The sequence below is a fragment of the Vombatus ursinus genome, unplaced genomic scaffold (genome assembly GCF_900497805.2).
Source record: "Vombatus ursinus unplaced genomic scaffold, bare-nosed wombat genome assembly UNPS02014794.1, whole genome shotgun sequence".
In the NCBI taxonomy this organism is placed as follows: Eukaryota; Metazoa; Chordata; class Mammalia; order Diprotodontia; family Vombatidae; genus Vombatus; species Vombatus ursinus.
Genome location: NW_020954572.1, coordinates 19,595,363 through 19,614,945, shown reverse-complemented (window position 1 = coordinate 19,614,945; position 19,583 = coordinate 19,595,363). Strand labels below are relative to the sequence as shown.

Here is a 19,583-nt window from a genome sequence, read left to right as displayed (position 1 = left end):
AGGCTGTATGGTGTATTGGATACAGTACTGGACTTGGTGTCAGGATAGTCCTGGGTTCAAATCTCACCCCAGACACTTATTAACTGTGTGACCTTGGGCAAGTCATTTAATGTCTTTGGCCTCAGTGGCCTCATCTTTAAATGACTGGGGTTGGATTCAAAGCCTTATAAACCCCCTTCTAGGTCCAAACCTCCAATCATTGCCGGGGTACCTGTGTCTACACCCAAAGTGGCCAACGTGGTACCAGGATTGCTATACATATTCCTTCTGGTGGGATTCAGATTCTTAATGGGTTTTTTTTGTTGTTGTTGTTGCTTCTTTATTGTGGTTTTGCTTTATTGATAATATTGGCAGATTATAATAGCTTTGATCAATTATGTTTTCTTTTGCTGGCTCACATTATTAGGGTAACATTTGTTACTATTTTGTATTGACATAGTGCTAATTGCTGCATTTCACACACACAACCAATATGACCAGTTTGTTTGAATGAGCTTTGTCAGAGAGCCAGGCAATTGAATAACAAAATCAGTCCAAACAAATTTTTGTCATTGTGTAGGTACAAACATAGTAATAATCAGCACAAAGCCAGTAGGACTTTGTCTCAGAGCACCAACATAGTGAGGAGTTGGAGGACACTTTTCTTCTCACAGGGTGTCCATTTTTTTTCCATATGGCACACTTCTTCCCCGAGGCATGCTTCCTACCCAGTAGAGTGTGCCCACTTCCAGTAGACATTGGCATCCCTATGCTATGTTACTCTGCACTACCCTATGGAGCAGCCACCATCCTCAAAGTCTGTCTCCCATGACACTTTACAAGACCACCTTTCCTTCCAAGTCCTTTTGAGGTCAAAGGCCAAACCATCCCCTTTCCTGACACAATTGTGCCTCACTCCAACTCCATTCAATTGTTTTTTGCCTCAGGTGAAAAAATGTCCAGTCTCAGCTCTAGATAAGACAACCAGTTAAGAGACTGTATACTTCTCTGTCTCTCTTTTTTTAATGGTAATTTAAATGTAAAGCTAATTCACTTTAAGTGTCATGTAAGCACAGACAGAATTTTCAAATGACAAATTATTCATTATAAAGATTCCACTATCATAGTGAGTTAGTATTAGAAAAATGTAGATGCTTCAGGTTGTTGTTGTTCATCCTGAGTTCTAGAAGAAGACCAATGACATCAGGAGGGTGATGTCTTAACTTGCAAATGAATTGGGTTTAAGTGAGGCAGGGCTGTGCAAAGTCACCAGCCTCACTCTTTCCTCGTGAGCCATCTGGGTCCAGTGGGAAGATATAGGTCAGGATGACTGGAGATGGCCCTGGATGCAGTGGGAGACTTTGGTCTTTTTAAGCTAAGGTCTTCCCCAGGTCTCACTTTGTCTGAAGCAATGCCCATTCAGTGATTAAGGCTAGGTAAGAAATGAGGCAAAAAATGGCCTCTTTTGAGTATCTTTTATTTCATCACCCCCTGTCTTCTATCACATAAGAGCTAGGAAGCTGTCATTTTACACCTAGACATAGGTTTGTAAATGTTTATTGTCACAGAAGAGTAGAATGCTTAGAGCTGGAAAGCACTTTAGAGATATCTAGTCCAAGTCCTTCATTTTGCAAGTGAAGAAACTCACTATCATCATCATTATCATCAAAAACTGTTAAGTATTTAACTGTGGGGGAGCAGGCACAGTCAGATGTAAATACTAGATTTGAGGAGAGGAGCTTTCAAAAAGTTCAAAGAAACGATGGGAAGGATCCCTTGGCCAGATACTCAAAGGCAAAAGTGGGGATAAAATAGGAAATTTGTGATCCTCTTTCAGAATACAGGCCTTACCAACAAATATGCATGAAGAAATGATAATTTTTCCCAAAATACAACTATCTATCTATCTATCTATTCACCCATCCATCCTATCTATCCATCCATCTGCCTACCTACCTATCCATCCATCCATCCTACTTACCCATCTATCTATCTTTCTATCCATTTTTCCTTCTATCTATCCATCCATCTATTTATCTATCCATCTATCTATTTATCCATCAGTCTATCCATCTCTATATTTATCCATCTATCTATTCAATACACACACATGATATACCCAACAAGATCAGAGTCTTCATTCAATTAACATTTATTACATGCCTGCTGGAAGCACTGGTTGGTGAACTGGAAACAATGAGAAACATTGGAGAAAGTAACTGTGCCATCTTAAAGTTTGCAATAGTAAAGGAAGGAAAGGTCGGGTAGGTATAGTCAGACATGAATCCTAGATTTTAAGAAAGGAGATTTCAAAAAGTTGAAAGAAATGATGGGAATGAGCCCGTGGGCAGAAACTCAAAAAGGGAAGACAACTCAAAAGGTGTAGGACTGCTCTCAAAACTACGAGTCTGGTGATACAAATTTTTAATACTTTTGGCAAAAAGGGTAAAGATAAGAAAAATTGCTTTTTGCACCAAGATGGAAGGAAGCAAATTGGTGATAATTATATTAATCAATGATAGAGAAAACAGAACTACTCGATTCTTGTTTTGCATTTATCTTTTCTATCAAGGGGAATAGTCTTCAAAATGGAGATTAAAACGTTTTGGGAGAATTAAAACCAAAGATAACTGAGGCCATGGCAAGAAGACAACAAGCCGCTTTGAATAAAATCAGATTCAAGTCTCCTGGTTCCGTCCAGTGCATCCCAGGGTATTAGAAGAACTCGTAACACAATCACTGAAGAACTATCTATAATCTTTGAAAATTCACAGAGAATGCTAGAGGTGTGGTCCGGAAAAAAGAATAATGAATGTGGAATTAGAAGTTCTGGGTTTGAACCCTGGCTCTGCCATTTATTACCTGTGTGATCTTGGACAAGTCATTCAACTCCTTTAAGCTTCCTTATTTTTCAAACGAAGGGATTGGCATAGATGACTTCTAAGGTCCCTTTTAGCTCCAAATCTATGATGATCTTCTAAATGTTGTCTTGATTTCAAAAAGAAGGAAAGGTGGTGTTTGGATACTATAGGCTAATGAGTTTGATGTTGATTCCCCGCAAAATCCAAGAACTGATTATCAAATGACTTGTGAGTGCTGTAGCCAAGAACCAACAAAGGTTCATTAAAAATAAATCATGGATAGATTACATTTAGAAAACTACTCAGGACCTTCAGTGATCCCAAGCTTCTCTTTAACATAAAACTGACCTTTTTAACACAGATTTTCTGGCAGTGATACTATAAGGCTACAAATTATGGAAAAACCATGATCACCAAAAAAATCAAAATTGCGAGTAACCCAAAGGACTCGGAGAGACACGTGGTGGATGTAAATAGCCTGCAGCAAATTGCTAACAATGACTTCTATACAAAAAGTAGCATAAAGTATATTTTCCAGAAAATTGTTAGAAGACCTCAAGGAAGTCTTCCAAGGTGTTGGGTATATCTTCTATGGTAGATTTATGAAAAGATATGGAAAAGAATTTCAAAGCCTGAGAAAGTGTGGATGGATTGTCATCTATACCATTTGAGGAAGTACCCACATTAATGATATTAATTATGAGTGTTTTTCAAGGCTCTGTCCTGCGCTCGCTTCTCTTTTTTCTCTTTGCTATGTCACTTGACGACTTCATCAGCTCCCAAAGGTAAAATTATCATCTCTTTTTATGTTCATATGAGTGCTGTGTTTGAATGTCAGTTTTTCTACTTGACTCTGGTCTTTTCATCAGGAATGTTTAAAAGTTCTCTATTTCATTAAAAGTCTAATTTCCACCCCCCATAAGATTATACTCAAATTTTACAGACTAGTTATTTTTGGTTGCAATCCTACATCCTTTGCCTTCTGGAATACTATATTCCAAACTGTCTGCTCCTTTATAATGGTGGCTGTTATATCTTGTATGATCCTGCTTGAGGCTTCATAATACTTGAATTCTTTCTTTCTGGCTACTTGAAGTATTTTTTCCTTGACCTGGGAGCTCTAGATTTTGACTATGATATTCCTGGGAGTTTTCATTTGGGTTTTCTTTCAGGAGGTGACTGATAAGATTCTTTCAATTTCTACTTTACCCTCTGGTTCTAAACTATCTGGGCAATTTTATGATTTCTTGAAATATAATATCTAACCTCTTTTTTTGTATGTGGCTTTCAGGTAGTCTAATGATTTTTAAATTATCTCTTCTCAATCTGTTTTCCAAGTCAGTTATTTTTCCTATGATATAGTTCACATTTTCTTCTTCTTATTTTTTTTTTAGTCTTTTGACTTTGTTTTATTATGTCTTGATGGTTCATGGAGTCATTCTATTTATCCAATTCTTATTTTCAAGGAACTATTTTGTACCTCTTTTACCAAGCTGCTAATTCTCTTCATATCTTTCTTGCATAGCTTTCATTTTTTTCCCCACTTTTTCCTCTATCCCTTTCATTTGTTCTTTCAAATAATTTTTTGCTCTTTTTTTAAACTTTCTTTAACTCTTTTAGGAATTCATGTTGGTTTTATGTCCATTCTGCAATTTTCTTTGAGACTTTGCTTAATGATGTTTTCAAGTCATTATCTTCTTCTCTAGTCTAGAGCTTCCCTGTCGTCACAGTAACTCTTCATGGTCAGATTCTTATTTTGTTTGTTCATTCTTCCAGCCTGTTTCTTGACTTTGAACTTTATGTTGGTGCTGGGCTCTGAGCACTTTGGGGGGAGGTGGGATATGGGATGTCTGGGCTGAACTTCTGTACTTTTCTGCTGGTTTCAAAGTTCAATCTGAGGATCTACAAATTTTCAATGCTCCCAAAGTGGTGTGATCTAGGTAAGATCTGTTCACTTCCCTCCCAGTCTGAACTCTGCAAATTCCTGATCCAGGCTTTGGGTCTGTTGGTTTGTGTGTGGTTGAGTTTCAGTAGACCTCTACTGGACAAAGTCATTGTTAGTCTGCTGGAAAGTTCTGCAGGTTCAGAAAGACTAAACCACTGGATCCCCTTTTGTCTGGATTTCCTGCCTTTATTCCACTGCAGGCTTGTGTGCTGCACTAAAGACTAGAACTGAGTCTCTGCTCTGCTGCTGGTCTCAGAGACACACAGCTGGAACTTTGAAAGACAGTGACTCTGATCAATACAATGACCAACCACCATTCCAAAGGACTTGTGATAAAATATGCTATCTGCCCTCCTCCCCAGATAGAAAACTAATGGATTCAGAGCACATTTTGAAGCATATTGTCTTCTCTTTCTTTCCTTTTCTTTTCTTTTTTTAGACATGGCTAAATGTGAGAATTTGTTTTCCATTGTTGAAGTCAAATTCGGGAGAGAGGTTCGAATGTGCAAGAATTCACTTAGACAATGTTCTCTCAGCCATTGGGAGCTTTATTATGTGAAGCACATGGGCCTTGTTAGCAAGAAAGCTAATGAAGGCCCTGATATTTGGAGGAACCAGACTTATATACAGATTTCAGAATGATGATGTAGCTTTAGAGTTTTTTATGGGGGTTAAAGATTAAGGACAGGACAAGAAAGGAGTTTATGACATAGGATGAGGGAGACAAAAGAAATTCTTTATGGTCCAGGATAAGGTTTTTATGGTTTTATGGTGGGTTAAAGATTTAAGAACAGAGCAAGGCCACAGGTTAAAGATTAGGGACAGGGGAAACACAGGATAAGGGAAACAAAAACAATTCTTTTGATACAGGTTAAGGAGAAGTTTTATGGTATTTCAAGATAAGGAGAAAAGGACTTTAGAATGCTCTCAATTTACAGGATGAGACACAGAATGAGGCCCTTCTAAGGAGGGGAAAAGCAATCCTTAATATTCTTCTTAACCCCTAGGGTACTGTTTATATCCACATCACCACGACTATAGATATTTGTAATAGGTTTTGTTTTTCTTGTCTTCCCAATGGGTAAAGAAGGGGGGAAGGGGAAGAAGAGAACTAAAAATAAAATAAAATTGAATTTTTTAAAAAAAAGATTAAACTTTTACGTGTCATACATTTTTTTTCCAAGAGAGTTGGTTCTTCAATATTTACCAGCACATCCCTGAGTTGAGCTAAATGACCTTCCAACCCTATGTTTCTTTGGGTATTTCTTGTTCTTTAAGCAGGGGGGAAAAGAATATGGTGAACGGTCTATGGTTAGCTTTACTTACCCTGAGCTCTTGGAGGAATCAATCAATCAACTAGCATTCAATAAGTACTTATTGTATGCCAAGTATGTTGTTGGGTACTGGGAGTACAAAAAATGAAAAATTCCTGCCCTCAAGTAGTTTACATTTTATCTGGAGAGATAACATGGACACAATAATAACTAGCATTTATATAGCATTTTAAGGTTTATAAAGCACCTCAAGTGGTATCTCATTTGATCCGTGTGTGTATATACATATATACATATATATATATGTGTATATATATATATGTATATATATACACATAAAAGAAAATCAAGGTCATATTGGCAGGGAGAATTTATAAGCAATTGGGGGAGGGGGTCAAGAAAGGCTTCATCAGAACCAGGAGGACATTGTACACAATCACAGGAACATTGTGCAATGATCAACTTTGATGGACTTAGCTCTTCTCAGCAATACAATAGTCTTAGACAATTCCAAAAGACTCACGATGGAAAATACTATCCATATCCAGAGAAAGAACTATGGAGTCTGAATGCAGATTGAAGCATACTGTTTTCATTTTTTATTCTTTTTCTTTCTCGGGGTTTTTCCCTTTTGTTCTGATTCTTTTTTCACAACATGACTAATGGGGAAATGTTTAATATGATTGTACGTGTATAACCTATATCATATTGCTTGCCATTCTGGGGTGGGGGGAGGGAAGGGAGGGAGAAAAAAATTTGGAACTCAAAATCATCTAAAGTGAATGTTGAAAACTATCTTTACACGTAATTGGAAAAAACAAAATACTATTAAGTGAGGAAATTTTTTAAAAAAGATAAAAGAAAAAAAGGCTTCATGTAGAAGGAAATGCTTGAGTTGAGTTCTGAAGAAAATTAAGGATTTTAAGAAGCAGCAGTGAGGAGGGATTACCTTCTAGAAATGGGGGATAGCAAGGGTAAAGGCCGGGAGATGGGGGTCACTTGTGTGAAAAACAGAAAGAAGGCCAGTATGATGGAACCAAAGCATATGTGAAGAGGAGTCATGGACATTGAGGTCAGAGAGGTAAGTTGGAACCTGGTTATGAAGAGTTTATATTTTATTTTAGAGGGAATAGGGAAACACGTTGATACAGCTACCAGGCCGTGCCCCCCAAAGTTAAGAGGCATCAAGTTACTTCTCACTGACTCATGTCATTTTTTTCCCCTCACAGGAAATCTGCGAGAATCCCAGGTTTATTGTGGGCGGAGCCAACAGAACCGACATCTGCCAAGGAGATTTAGGTGGGAAATTCCCCAGCGCTCCCTTGTGCTGAGGCCAAGAGAAGGCCGGGCAGTGCCGAGAGGAAATGACTGACTTTTCTTTCTTCTCATTTTTTTGGGGGGTGGGGGAAGGCCCTGGGTCACACAGCTAATAAGAGTCTGAGGCTGGATTTGAACTCAGGTCCTATTGAGTCCAGAGCTGGTGCTCTATCCGTTGCACCATCTCGCTGCCCTGGAATGATGGACTTTTGATGCCATTTTATCCAATCTTAGAGGCAAATTCTTCTCATGACAGAGATTTTCACATTCATTCACCCGCAGGTGAAGATTTTTCATTTCCTTGCTTTCTGTTTTCTATTTATGAGCGTGTTGTTCCGTACTACAGGAAAATAACAGAATAGGGATAGAGGCTAGATCTGCGGTTTCATTGGCATAAAGAAACTCCTCCTACCAATGCAGACCAGCGTCTTCTCTACAATTTATGGGCTTAGAGAGGTGCCTGAAGCACTGAGAGGTCAAGCGATTGGCCCAGGGTCACTAAGCCGATATGTATCAGGTAGGACTTGAATCCAGGATTGCCCGGCTATGCAGGACACCACATTGCCTCTTAGTAATAATGAAAAGAACTGATTGTTAATTATATAGTGCTTTCAGGTTCAGGAAGCACTTTACATACATTATTCCATTTGATTCTCACCACCGTGGGGGTAGGTACTGTAATTATCTCCATTTCCTAGAGGAGAAAACTGAGGCTTAATAAGATAGAGGGACCTGTCCATTGTCAGATGGCTAATAAATGCCTAAGGCGGGACACCAAAGTCTCCTGACTTCGAGCCCAGCACTCTATTCACTATGCCGCAATTGCTACCTGTAAGGTATACTTCACTTTACATGACGCACACATTCCTGAAAAGGAGATGGACAAATTGAGTTTTTCTTATCATAGTTTAAATTGTACTTTAAGTGCTCTAGAAGGGCTCTTTCTTCAAAAGAACCCAATTGGGTAGTTTTTGCAAATGAAGAATCTTTTTAGAATGTGCAGGGGAAAGAGCACCAAATTTGGAGTCAGAATATGATTTTTTTTTTTTTGGCTAGGCTATGGGGTTAAGTGACTTGCCCAGGGTCACATAGCTAGTAAGTGCTATGTGTCTGAGGTCAGATTTGAACTCAGGTCCCCCTGAATCCAGGGCCGGTGCTCTATCTACTGCGCCACCTAGCTGCCCCCCAAAATATGATTTCAAAACCCTCTTCTCATATTTATCACCTTTGTGACCTTGGGTATGTCACTTAATCTCTCTTGGCCTCAGTCTCCTCTTCTGTAAAATGAGAGGATTGATTAAATGATTCATAAGGACCCTTCCAACTTGAAATCTATGATCCTACATGTAATAGATGCAAGGGGCAGCCACCCATCCTGATATCTCAGTCAAACTAGTCAATGCAATGGGGTACTTCTCTGATTCTGTGTTTCCAAACTGTTCCTCTGCTCAGCTAGATTTATTCCTCAACAGCAAACGTATTATCCATCACTTCCAGCTTCAAATTTAGATGATGCAGTTCTGATATCTGTGTCTCCTCTAATATTTTTGAGCTCAGTTGTGGTTCCTCTCTGCAACAAAACCTCGTCTGCAATGATGAATAATCAATTTTTCATTTTCTATCTATAATCTGATAAATTATATTTGTCTAAAAATTATATGACAATTATATCTCTCCAGCATATAACAGTTTGTCACATTTAAAATCTCAAAACTCTTCATTGCTTCCATAACTCTCTAGGAACTCTGATCAGGCTTACTCTAGCAACAGACTTTGGGGTTTTTTTGGTTTGTTTTTTTTTTGGTTGGGCAGTGGGGGTTAAGTGACTTGCCCAGGGTCACACAGCTAGTAAGTGTTATGTGTCTGGGCTAGATTTGAACTCAGGTCCTCCTGAATCCAGGGTCGGTGCTCTATCCACTGTGCCACCTAGCTACCCCCAGCAACAGACTTTGAAGGGACAGTATGTTGCAACTGAATCTGTAAACCTCATATGAAACATCATCCTCAAATTTCTCGTTTTATAAAGTTAGGTTTTCTCACACTGGCACAACTGCTAAGGATTACTTGCTTCACCATCCTAAATGTGGTGGCATCAGGGATTTGGGATTTCTTCAAATTCCCTACAAATTGGTAAAAAAAAAAAGTGACGTATTTCTAAGAAACGTACTTCCTTAGCAAGATTATTAGACTATTTTGAACCATTCCTGTTATTTTCAATATAGCTCAAATATATATACTGTTGTGGAATCAGACATTAATTTACAATAATGGCTTTTAATCAAGATGTAGATTTTTGTGTTTTCATGTCAGTGAATCGCCATATCTTCAATATTTGAACTGTAGTTCCTCCTATGTCTTAAACCTGGATGAAGTTTGATTCCAAGTTTTCTTCAGCATTACAGTCAAGTTGTAATCAGTGATGAAATTATAACCTAATATAACTAGATATGTAACTATATATAAAACTATAAATATAACCAATTTAACAATATATTTATTTGCACATTATAATACTAATTTATTTCTACTCAATACATATTTTTCAAAAGGATATAATTGAGTAACATTTCTTTCAACCTAAAGGCCCCATTAAAAATCCACTCTTTTGGGGCAAGTAGGTGGTGCAATGGATAGAGCACTGGCCCTGGAGTCAGGAGGTCCTGAGTTCAAATCCTGCCTGAGACACATGATACTCACTAGCTGTGTGACCCTGCGCAAGTCACTTAACCTCGATTGCCTTGCAAAAAAAAAAAAAAAAAATCCACTCTTTGCCAGTGATAGTATAATGGAAAAATCACTGGACTTGTGATTAGAAGATTTGAGTTTAAGTCCCAATTGTCCTACTTACCCTAGATGTGACCTTGATAAAAATAACAATTAATAATACTAATAATAGGTTCTCAACAATGTCTTTACACAAAATACAGACATTACTAATAAGCTTACATTTATATTGCACCTTACATTTTACAAAGCACTATACCACATGCATTATCCCTCAATAAACCTCTGAGGTAGATAGTATAAATAATATTTATCCTCATTTTTCAACTAAGCAAGCAGAAATTCAGAAAAATGATGGCCATGTAGAGTAGCTGAGAGTTGGAACCAGGCCTTTTGTTTCCAATTACACTGTTCTTTCTATTATAATCTTGTCTGTGCTTATCTTCTTGCTCATGAAAAGATTTTTGGGGAAAGGAGTAGACTGCCAAAGATCAAAATTCAGGGAAATTGGTGAGGGTGCAGAGTATAGCAATGTAAACAACTTGAGGATTATGATAGAGGAAGAATTTACGAGGACAAGCTAAAAGAATTAAGATTATTTATCTCAGGAAGAGAAGACAAGACGAGGGAATAGATAGGAGAATGGCAAATTGTCCCAGGAAAGTTTCTATCTGAAATCCTTGAAAAGATGATTAAAAGAATGAGAGTTATAATAGCAAGAAGATTGAGAACAATAATAATAGTAATTATTATGCTCATTATTAATAGTCACTCACATTTACATAGTGTTTTGTACTTTACAAAGCACTTTCCATATCAACAACTTTATGAGGTTAGTAGTGCAAGTATTTATAGCCACACTCTACAAATAGAGTGGCTTCAAACACTTACTAGTTGTGTGACCTGGCAAGTTACTTCACTACTGTTAGCCTGTTTCCCTATCTGTAAAATAGAGGTAATAATAACACTTACCTGTCAGTGTTGTTGTGAGGATCAAATGAGATAATAATAATTATAAAGCACCTAGCACGGTGCCTGGCATATAGTAAGTGCTATATAAATGTTAGCTATCATCATCGTGGGGATAATCATAATAATCATAATAATAATAGATAATATTTATATAGAGCTTATTGTGTGCCAGACTGTGCTAAGTGCTTTTAATAGCACCTATCTCACAGGATTGCCTTGAGGATCAAACGAAACAATATATGTAAAGCACTTTGCAAACCTTAAAACCACATATGAATGCCAACTATTATTATTCTTACCCACTATGCTTTTCCTTTCCTACAGGGGACTGTTGGTTCCTGGCTGCCATTGCCTGCCTGACCCTGAATGAGCGACTACTCTTCCGAGTTATCCCCCATGATCAGACTTTCACTGAAAACTATGCTGGGATTTTCCATTTTCAGGTGAAGATCTAGGCCTCCAAAGAGGGTATAAATAGGGAAGACGGTATGGTGAGGAATGAAGAGCGTTGGATTTGAGATTAGGGAACCTAGAGTCACATCTTTGCTTGGCTGCTTACTCCCATAATGACACTGGGCAATACAATTACCCTCCCTGGACCTCAGGGTCCTCATCTGCCTTTTTTTGCTTGAATTTGTATTCCCAACACTTAGCACAGTACTGGTAAGCAGCCTGACGCATGGTAAGTGCTTATTATGCTCCGCCCACTTTCTTTCTCACTATCTATCTATCCTATCTAGCTATCTATCTATCCTATCTAGCTATCTCTCTATCCATTCATCCATCTATCCTATCTGCCTATTATCTATCTACCCTACATAACTATCTACCTATCACCTATCTATCCATTCATTCGTCCATCCAGCCATCCATTATCTACCTGTCTGCTATCCATCTATCCATCCATCTATCTACCTACCTACATACCTATCTACTTATCTCACCTGTCTGGATATCCATCCATTCATTAATCTACCTATCTGCTGTTTATCTATCTACTTATCAATCCATCCATCCATCTACTTGTCTACCTACCCATCCATTTATCCATCTATCTGCCTATCGTATATCTGCATACCTATCTATCTATATATCCAGCCATCTATCTATTCATCCGTCTGCCTATCTATCTTTTTATCCATTACCCACCTACCTATCTGCCTATCTATACCTATCTATAGATACATACCTACCTACTAATCATACTAAATATATATTTATCTACCTATCACCTATCCATCCATCTACCTATCTTCTATCAAAAATGGGATGGGGGGCAGAGAGACGGTACCCTAGCATTCCTTGTCCTGCCTTTGCCACAAGACTAAGAGGGGAAATAGATATGGGAAACCCTGCCTATTGGTGGGAGAGGGAGAGTAGAGAGAGGAAGAAGGTGGGGGAACAGGTGTCCATCTCTGCCCAGCCTATAGCCCTATCTATTGTTGGAAAATTCAACTTCACCATGTGCTCCAGATGGAGCAGGAAGGAGACATCCTGTATAATGGCAGTTCAGCCTATTTTAGCCTCTCCAGCTGCTGAGGCTCTGCTGAAACTTGCAGTCCTTCCCAAATATCTTCCAAAACCCCTAGCACTGTGTTTAACCCTCCAGGGAATCTATGGGGGCCAAATGGGTACAACAGCCCCCAGGGCAGGGCCTGCAGCTGTCTTTGTACTTCTCGTTAAAATTGGGTGCATACTAAGTTCACAACTTACTTGAAAACCTTTTGCTGGCCTTTGTGGCCAAGCAAAATATGCTTTATGAAGCGTGAATATGAAGCATGAATAAATAAATCATTCTGTTGGCCCATCAAGGCAAAGTAATTCTTTAACATTTGTGAGAAGTGTCCATATCTCACCAAGATGTGTTAGATAAATGAAGACTATTGAGGGCAGGTGACTGTAGAAGATTATGGGTTCATCAAAGGTCTAGAGCTGGGAGAACCTCAAAGGACATCTAATGTGATGATCCCCTTATTTTACAGATATAATTCACTTACTTTTAAAAAAAATTAGTTACTTTCGATTAACAAACATTTATTTTTCTCTCCCTTCCACTCCCACTCTCATATGAGAAGAAAAAGAAAGCTCGTGTAACAAATATGCATAATCAAGTAAAGCAAATTCCCACATTGGCCATACATATCCAAAAATATCTCATCCTGCATCTTGAAACCATCAGCTCTCTGGCAGGAGGTGGGTAGCAGGCTTCATCTTCAGCCATCGAAACTCTCATTGCATTGATCTGAGCTCTTATGCGACTTGGATTTAGTTCTTCCTGGAATAGACCTATCTTCAGTCAGTCCACTAACATTTATTAAGCACCTACTATTTGCCAGACACTGTATAAAGTGCAAGAGATACAAATAAAAGCAAAAAGTAGTCTCTACTTATTTCCAAAGGACTCATGATGAAAAATGCTATCTGCCTCTAGAGAAAGAACTGATGATCTCTGAGGGCAAATTAAAGTGTAGTTTTCTTACTTTATTTTTCTTACTTTTCTGGTGATGTAGCTAATATGGAAATATGTTTTGTATGGTTTCACATGTATAATTGATATATTACTTTTCTTCTCAATGATGAGGGAAGGGAAGAAGGGGGGATGAGAATTTGGAACTCAAAATTTTAAGAAAACACATGGAAAATAAATAAATAATTGTTTGTTTGTTTTAAGAAAAAAAAATTGTCTGTACTCTCATAGACCCCAAATTCTCATTACCTTGGCTGGTGGGAGCAGCAAATTAACTGTTTGCTCATTGAGTGACCTAGCTTTGCCTTTCAAATTTAGGCAATGTTAGAATATTTGGCCTCTCAATCCAAATTTTCTCCCCTGAGCTGAAAAGAATCTATCTAGGGGTGTGGTAGTAAATGTTTAACAACCAGCTCTCTAGGGGGAAAAAACGTAATCACAATATGCTTTTGAGTTGCATCTGCATCATTAACATTTTCTCCATCTCTTTCTTAAGTTTAGACAATCCACAAAATGATAACTCAAGCCCTGGTTTGCATCATTGTTCTGATTTCTAAAATGCAAATGCTTATATTGAAAGTTGAATAATTAAGAATCAGTTCAAGCTGGCTCTAACACACTCCTGGATTTGTCCTTTCTCTGACTCCATTGGCATGTTTTGTCTGTAGCAATCACATGTCATTTAATATACGCTGCTTGCCTCATATCCTAGTTATGAGTGTACCTGTTGGATCTCCTACTAGATTACAATCTTCTTCAGGGCGAGGACCATATCCTATGCTTCTTTCTATCTCCAACGTGTCTAGCATGGTTCCTTGCACGTAATTGGTGTATAATAAATATTTCTGTTAAATGAATGAATAAACTGCAGGTGACATATTAAAGCATTCTGGATAGTGTGTTTCATGATGTAAAATGCTAGGGTTAATGGTATCTCAGACTTGCAGCTTTGTTCAGTCATGTTCAACTCTTTGTGACCCTGTGGACCACAACACACCAGTACTGTCAATGGGGTTTTCTTGGCAAGGATAGTGGAGTGGTTTGCCATTTCCTTCTCTACTTCATTTTACAGTTGAGGAAACTGAGGCAAACAGGGTGAAGTGACTTGCCCACAGTCAGTCACACAGCTAGTAAGTGACTGAGGCTGGATTTGAACTCTTGAAGAGTTTTCCTGACTCCAGGCCCAGTGCTCTATCCACTGAACCACCTAGCTGCCTCATGTAAAACTTAGGATAAGGAAAAACCAATATATCTGAGTCTGCTAAGTAATCATACTCAGAAATAATTTAGGATTGCTGGACTAGAGGCCTTGCTCATCAAGACTGATGCGAATGTCTCTGGCTTTCTCTCCTTCCTGGAACATTCTCTCGCCCCCTCTCTGACTACTAAACTCCCTGGCTTCCTTTAAGTCCCAGCTAAAACCCTATATTCTAGAGGAAACCTTCCCTAACCCCTCTTTGCAGTGCCTTCCCTCTTTTAATTATTTCCCTTTTATCTTATGAATAGCTTGCTTTGTATATATTTGTCAGCATGTTGCCTCCCCCTGCTCCTCAAGGACAGGGACTGTCTTTTATCTCTTTCTGTATCCCTAGCACTTAGCACAGTGCCTGGCACGTAGTAGGCACTTAATAAATGCTTATGGATTGATTATTGATTGATTGATTACTGTTTCCCTTCAGTTCTGGCGTTATGGAGATTGGGTGGATGTGGTTATTGATGACTGTCTCCCAACCTATAACAACCAGCTGGTCTTCACCAAATCCAACCATCGCAATGAGTTTTGGAGTGCTCTGTTGGAGAAGGCCTATGCAAAGTAAGATGATGCTCTTGAATTCCCAGTAGTGGAGAGAAAAGACAAGTTGTAGAAACTGTCTCAGGCCCCATGACACAGGCGCGTGTGTGGAGGGGGTGGGGGGAAGGAGAGAAAAAAAGAGAGGGAAAAAGGGAAGAAGAGAGAGAGGGAAGTAAGGAGAGGGAGGGAGAGAGAGAAAGAGGAAGGAAGAGAGGGAGAGGGAGAGGGAAGGAAGGGACAGAGGGAGACAGAGAAAGAGAGAGAGAGAGAGAGAAAGAGACTGCAAATATGAAACCGATTCAGAGAGGGCCATCTCATAAGTGAAGTCAAGTCTCAAAGAAAGAAGAAAAAAAATATACATCCCTCCATCTGTGCAAAGGTGGGGGAGTATGGATATGAAACACTGCATATGTGATCAGACTTGGTTGGTGTTTTGTTTTGCTGAACTTTTTTTTTTCCTTAAAATATTTCTTTCATTTTATTTTTTTACAACTCTCTGAGATGGGGAGGGTAGAAGAATATAATTAGAAATGAAGGTGTTTTAAAAACAAAAGCTATCAATAAAAATTTAAAGAACAAAAAAATTAATAAAAATAATAAAAAGTAAAGTCAATCTAGTCTACAAGTAGCTCTAAGTTTTAACAGTTCTCTAATAGAAATAAAGACTTTACCTACTTACCCTGTGGATTCCCATTGCAACTTCATTCCAGCTCTACAGTGATCCAGGAATGGACCAACGATAACTATCTCTGGAGCTTAGAAGCCAGAGGCCCACCTGGTTCCAGCTTATGAACCAAGAGCTGGTTACCTCAGGTGAACCATGTGGGGCACATTGCCCTAGAACTTTGTGATTTGAAATTTTCTCTCATATTTTCCCCAAGGCTCCACGGCTCTTATGAAGCCCTGAAAGGTGGTAACACCACAGAAGCTATGGAGGACTTCACCGGAGGAGTGACAGAATTCTTTGATATCAAGGACGCTCCCAGAGACATGTACAAGATCATGAAGAAAGCTATTGAGAGGGGTTCCCTCATGGGCTGCTCCATTGATGTGAGTCCAGGGTGTCCAGGTGGGCAAAGTATCATCCAAGTCCATTGGTAAATGGATAGTCACATGATGCCTTCCTTAGTGATAGCATTATCAATTCAGAAAACACTTAACAAGGGAAGCAGGAACTATCCCTATTCTTTGGAGAGCCAAAGGGCTCCTTATGACAGGGTCTTTCTGTTTATAGGTTAGACTCTGGGTAGGTACCCTCCTAACCTTGAGTTTGAGCAGGCTTTAGCCCAGACAACTAAGAATTCTCTAGATCTGAGTCTTTCATGACAATTTTCCACAATGCTTACTTGCAGAGGGGATAAAGTTGACCTCTTAATGAGAAGCTCTCATGTTCTCATGGCCATATGGGCCTGTATCTCCTGGGGGGAAAAAGCTTCCAGGTCACTAGTTTGAGACTTTATTGTGGTGCCTCATACTATTACCTATACCCAGGCTGTAGCCGGGGGTGGAGAATCTGAGGCCTTGAGGCCACATGTGGCCCTCCAGATCCTCAAGTACAGCCCTTTAGGCCTCAAGGCCATAGGTTCCCCACTCCTGCTGTAGACCAATCTATTTCTCAATTACCTACCAGTGCTCAGGGATGGGGCAAATAGAGAGAAAGTGGGGGGAGGAGGGGTCAGTGAAAAGACAGAATACTACTCTGTCTAAAGCCAGGGTCCTCAATCTTCTTTTGTGTGGACCCTTTGGCAGTGTGGTGAAGCTTATGGTCTTCCTCTCAGAATAATGTTTTTAAATGCATAAAATACATAGGATTACAAAGAAAGCCAGTTATACTGACATAGTTACCAAAATAGAAAAAAATCTGTGACATTATTATATCTAATAGTAGGTCTAATAATGTCAATAATTTCAAAGTAATGATGAGCATAAATGATATTTAGAGATATCTGCAATAACTATAATGTGATATGAAAATATACGTGATTTTTATTGGTGACAAAGTCATCAGTACTGCCAACACTACCATAGTATATTGCCTACATTCAATTGAAGGGAATGTCAAATTTCAGTTAGAGGTTAGTGAAAATAAGATTTTTCCATTCAAGTTCCTAGACCCCTTGAAATCAAAGTCCATGGACTTTGGGACCCCAAGTTAAGAACACCTGGTCTAGAGGGAAGGCAGTGACACCTTTCTACGTGTGGTATGCTCAAGACTTATTGGTTTCACCCGCCCTTGCCTTTGGAACAAAGGAATAGAGTTAGACTCCCATTGCTTCCACAACTCCTAAATGTGTCCCTCTTGTTACTCTTCACAGTCGCCATCTTTCTCTGAGCCAAGCATCTTGGCTTCTCTCTGGGATCCACCTAAATGGGGTCAATTCAAATCTAGCATCCTGAGTTTGGTGGGACCAACAAATACAAGATACCCCATCCCAGACCAAGGAAAAACAGGATTTTTCTCTCTACAGTTTCTTCCCTTGTTGCTTTATTTCTGTCTTTTTCTTTTTTTACTCTCAGAGCTTGTATTTTCCTCTTTTTCCTTGGCTAAGTTTGCCTCTGTCCTTAATGAATTTCTTGTTTCCTTTCTGCCCTTTCTTTCCTTCTCCCCCCCCAATATTCTTTCACTGTCCTATCTCCCTCCTTTCCCCGTCCTCAGGATGGTACAAACATGACCTATGGGACTTCTCCTGGTTGTAGCATGGGGGAGCTGATTGCTAGGATGGTGAAGAACTTGGATAACTCCCAACTGAGGGGTTCAGACCTAGATCCGAGAGGCACAGACGACAGGCCAACCCGGGTTTGTATGCCTGAGTCGGCGAGTAATCCCTTCCCCCTTGACAGTACTGACCGATTCTCACGTCTACATGATCGCTCGTGATCTCCCGGCTGCCTGCCTTTCCTCTGTGTGGTGCTAAACGTGCGCACAACTGCCTGGAGGCTCTGAAACAGACTTAACCAGGAATGCCTCAGCTGGGGAGTCAGGATACCTGAGTACTAATTCCAACTGCCCATACATAACTAACGAGCTATTTGTGTGGCTTTGGGCAGGTCATTTCCTGTCTTTGAATCGAAGGGGGAGAAAAGCTTCCAGGTCACTAGTCTGGGACTTCATGGTAGTGCTTCACACTATTATCTATACCGGGTTATAGATCTTTCTACTTCTCAATTACCTACCGGCACTCAGGGACAGGGCAAATAGAGAGAAAGTAGGATGATCAGTGAAAAGGCAGAATACTCCTCTATCTAGATCAAGGGTGTCATGGACCTTCTTGGCAATTTGGTGAAGCCTGTGGCTTCCTTTTCAGTCACATTTTTGAATGTATAAAATAAAATACATAGAATTACTGAGAAAAGCAATTATATCGAAATTTGTAATATACGAATTTGTAATTTGTAATATACAAAATTTGTAATATACGAATATAACTGGTCTAATAGCTTCAGTCATTTCAAAGTAACGATAAGCATAAGGTTCTTCTTTTCTTCAGTAAAAGGGTGGGCTTAGATGGAAAGACATGATGACAGAACGGAAAGTGCTACATTGGAGACAGGGAGATACGGGTTCAAATCTTACACTGACACTTACTAAACTGTGTGACCTTGGGGTAAGTTACTTGCTGTTTTTGGGCCTATGGTTCCCCCTTCCTATAGTAAAGAGATGAGACTAGAAGAGGGGTGGGATTAGATGGAAAGGAAGCATGATAGAATGGAAAGAATGCCAGAGTTCAAGGGTTGAGTAATACTTCTGGCAAGTCATTCAACCCCTCTGATACTGTTCCCTTATAAACTGGGATAGGAATTACTTATTTGACAAGTTTGTAGTGAAGATATTTTTTATGTATTTTTATATTATATTATATATTTTATATATTCAAATATTTTTGAATATTCAAATATATTATATTATTATTCTCACCATCATTTCTATCCCTTCTTGGAATATTCATGATTCTACGATATTCCGAGGCTACGAAGAAAGGCAGTGTATTGTTCCTCCCACCAGAAGAGTTTTTCTTTGGTGATCCTTTCAGATAGGGAGGCCTGGAAAGTTTTTACATTATCGATAAAATAGGCAGAATTACAAAAGAGACGTTTTAATCTTTCCCCCCTCACAGTGGGAAGGTGATGGATTATAGATTTAGAGCTGGAAGAGACCTCAGAGGCAACCTGGTCCAACACTCTCACTTTACAGATGTAGAAACTGAAACCCAGGGAGGTTAGAATCAGGAGAATCCAGATTGTTGTTCTGTCT

The 19,583-nt window shown here is 39.2% G+C and overlaps 1 protein-coding gene across 2 annotated transcripts in view; it reads left to right on the top strand.

The window, feature by feature from the left end:
• Window positions 1-19,583, top strand: part of CAPN3 (calpain 3) — an 80,458-nt gene that overhangs the window by 31,764 nt on the left and 29,111 nt on the right. For both annotated transcript variants that reach the window (XM_027869942.1, XM_027869941.1), the window contains exons 2-5: window positions 7,289-7,358; window positions 11,397-11,515; window positions 15,219-15,352; window positions 16,213-16,381. In XM_027869942.1, the coding sequence (XP_027725743.1) occupies window positions 7,289-7,358; window positions 11,397-11,515; window positions 15,219-15,352; window positions 16,213-16,381 (492 nt within the window). The remainder of the gene's footprint in view (window positions 1-7,288; window positions 7,359-11,396; window positions 11,516-15,218; window positions 15,353-16,212; window positions 16,382-19,583) is intronic.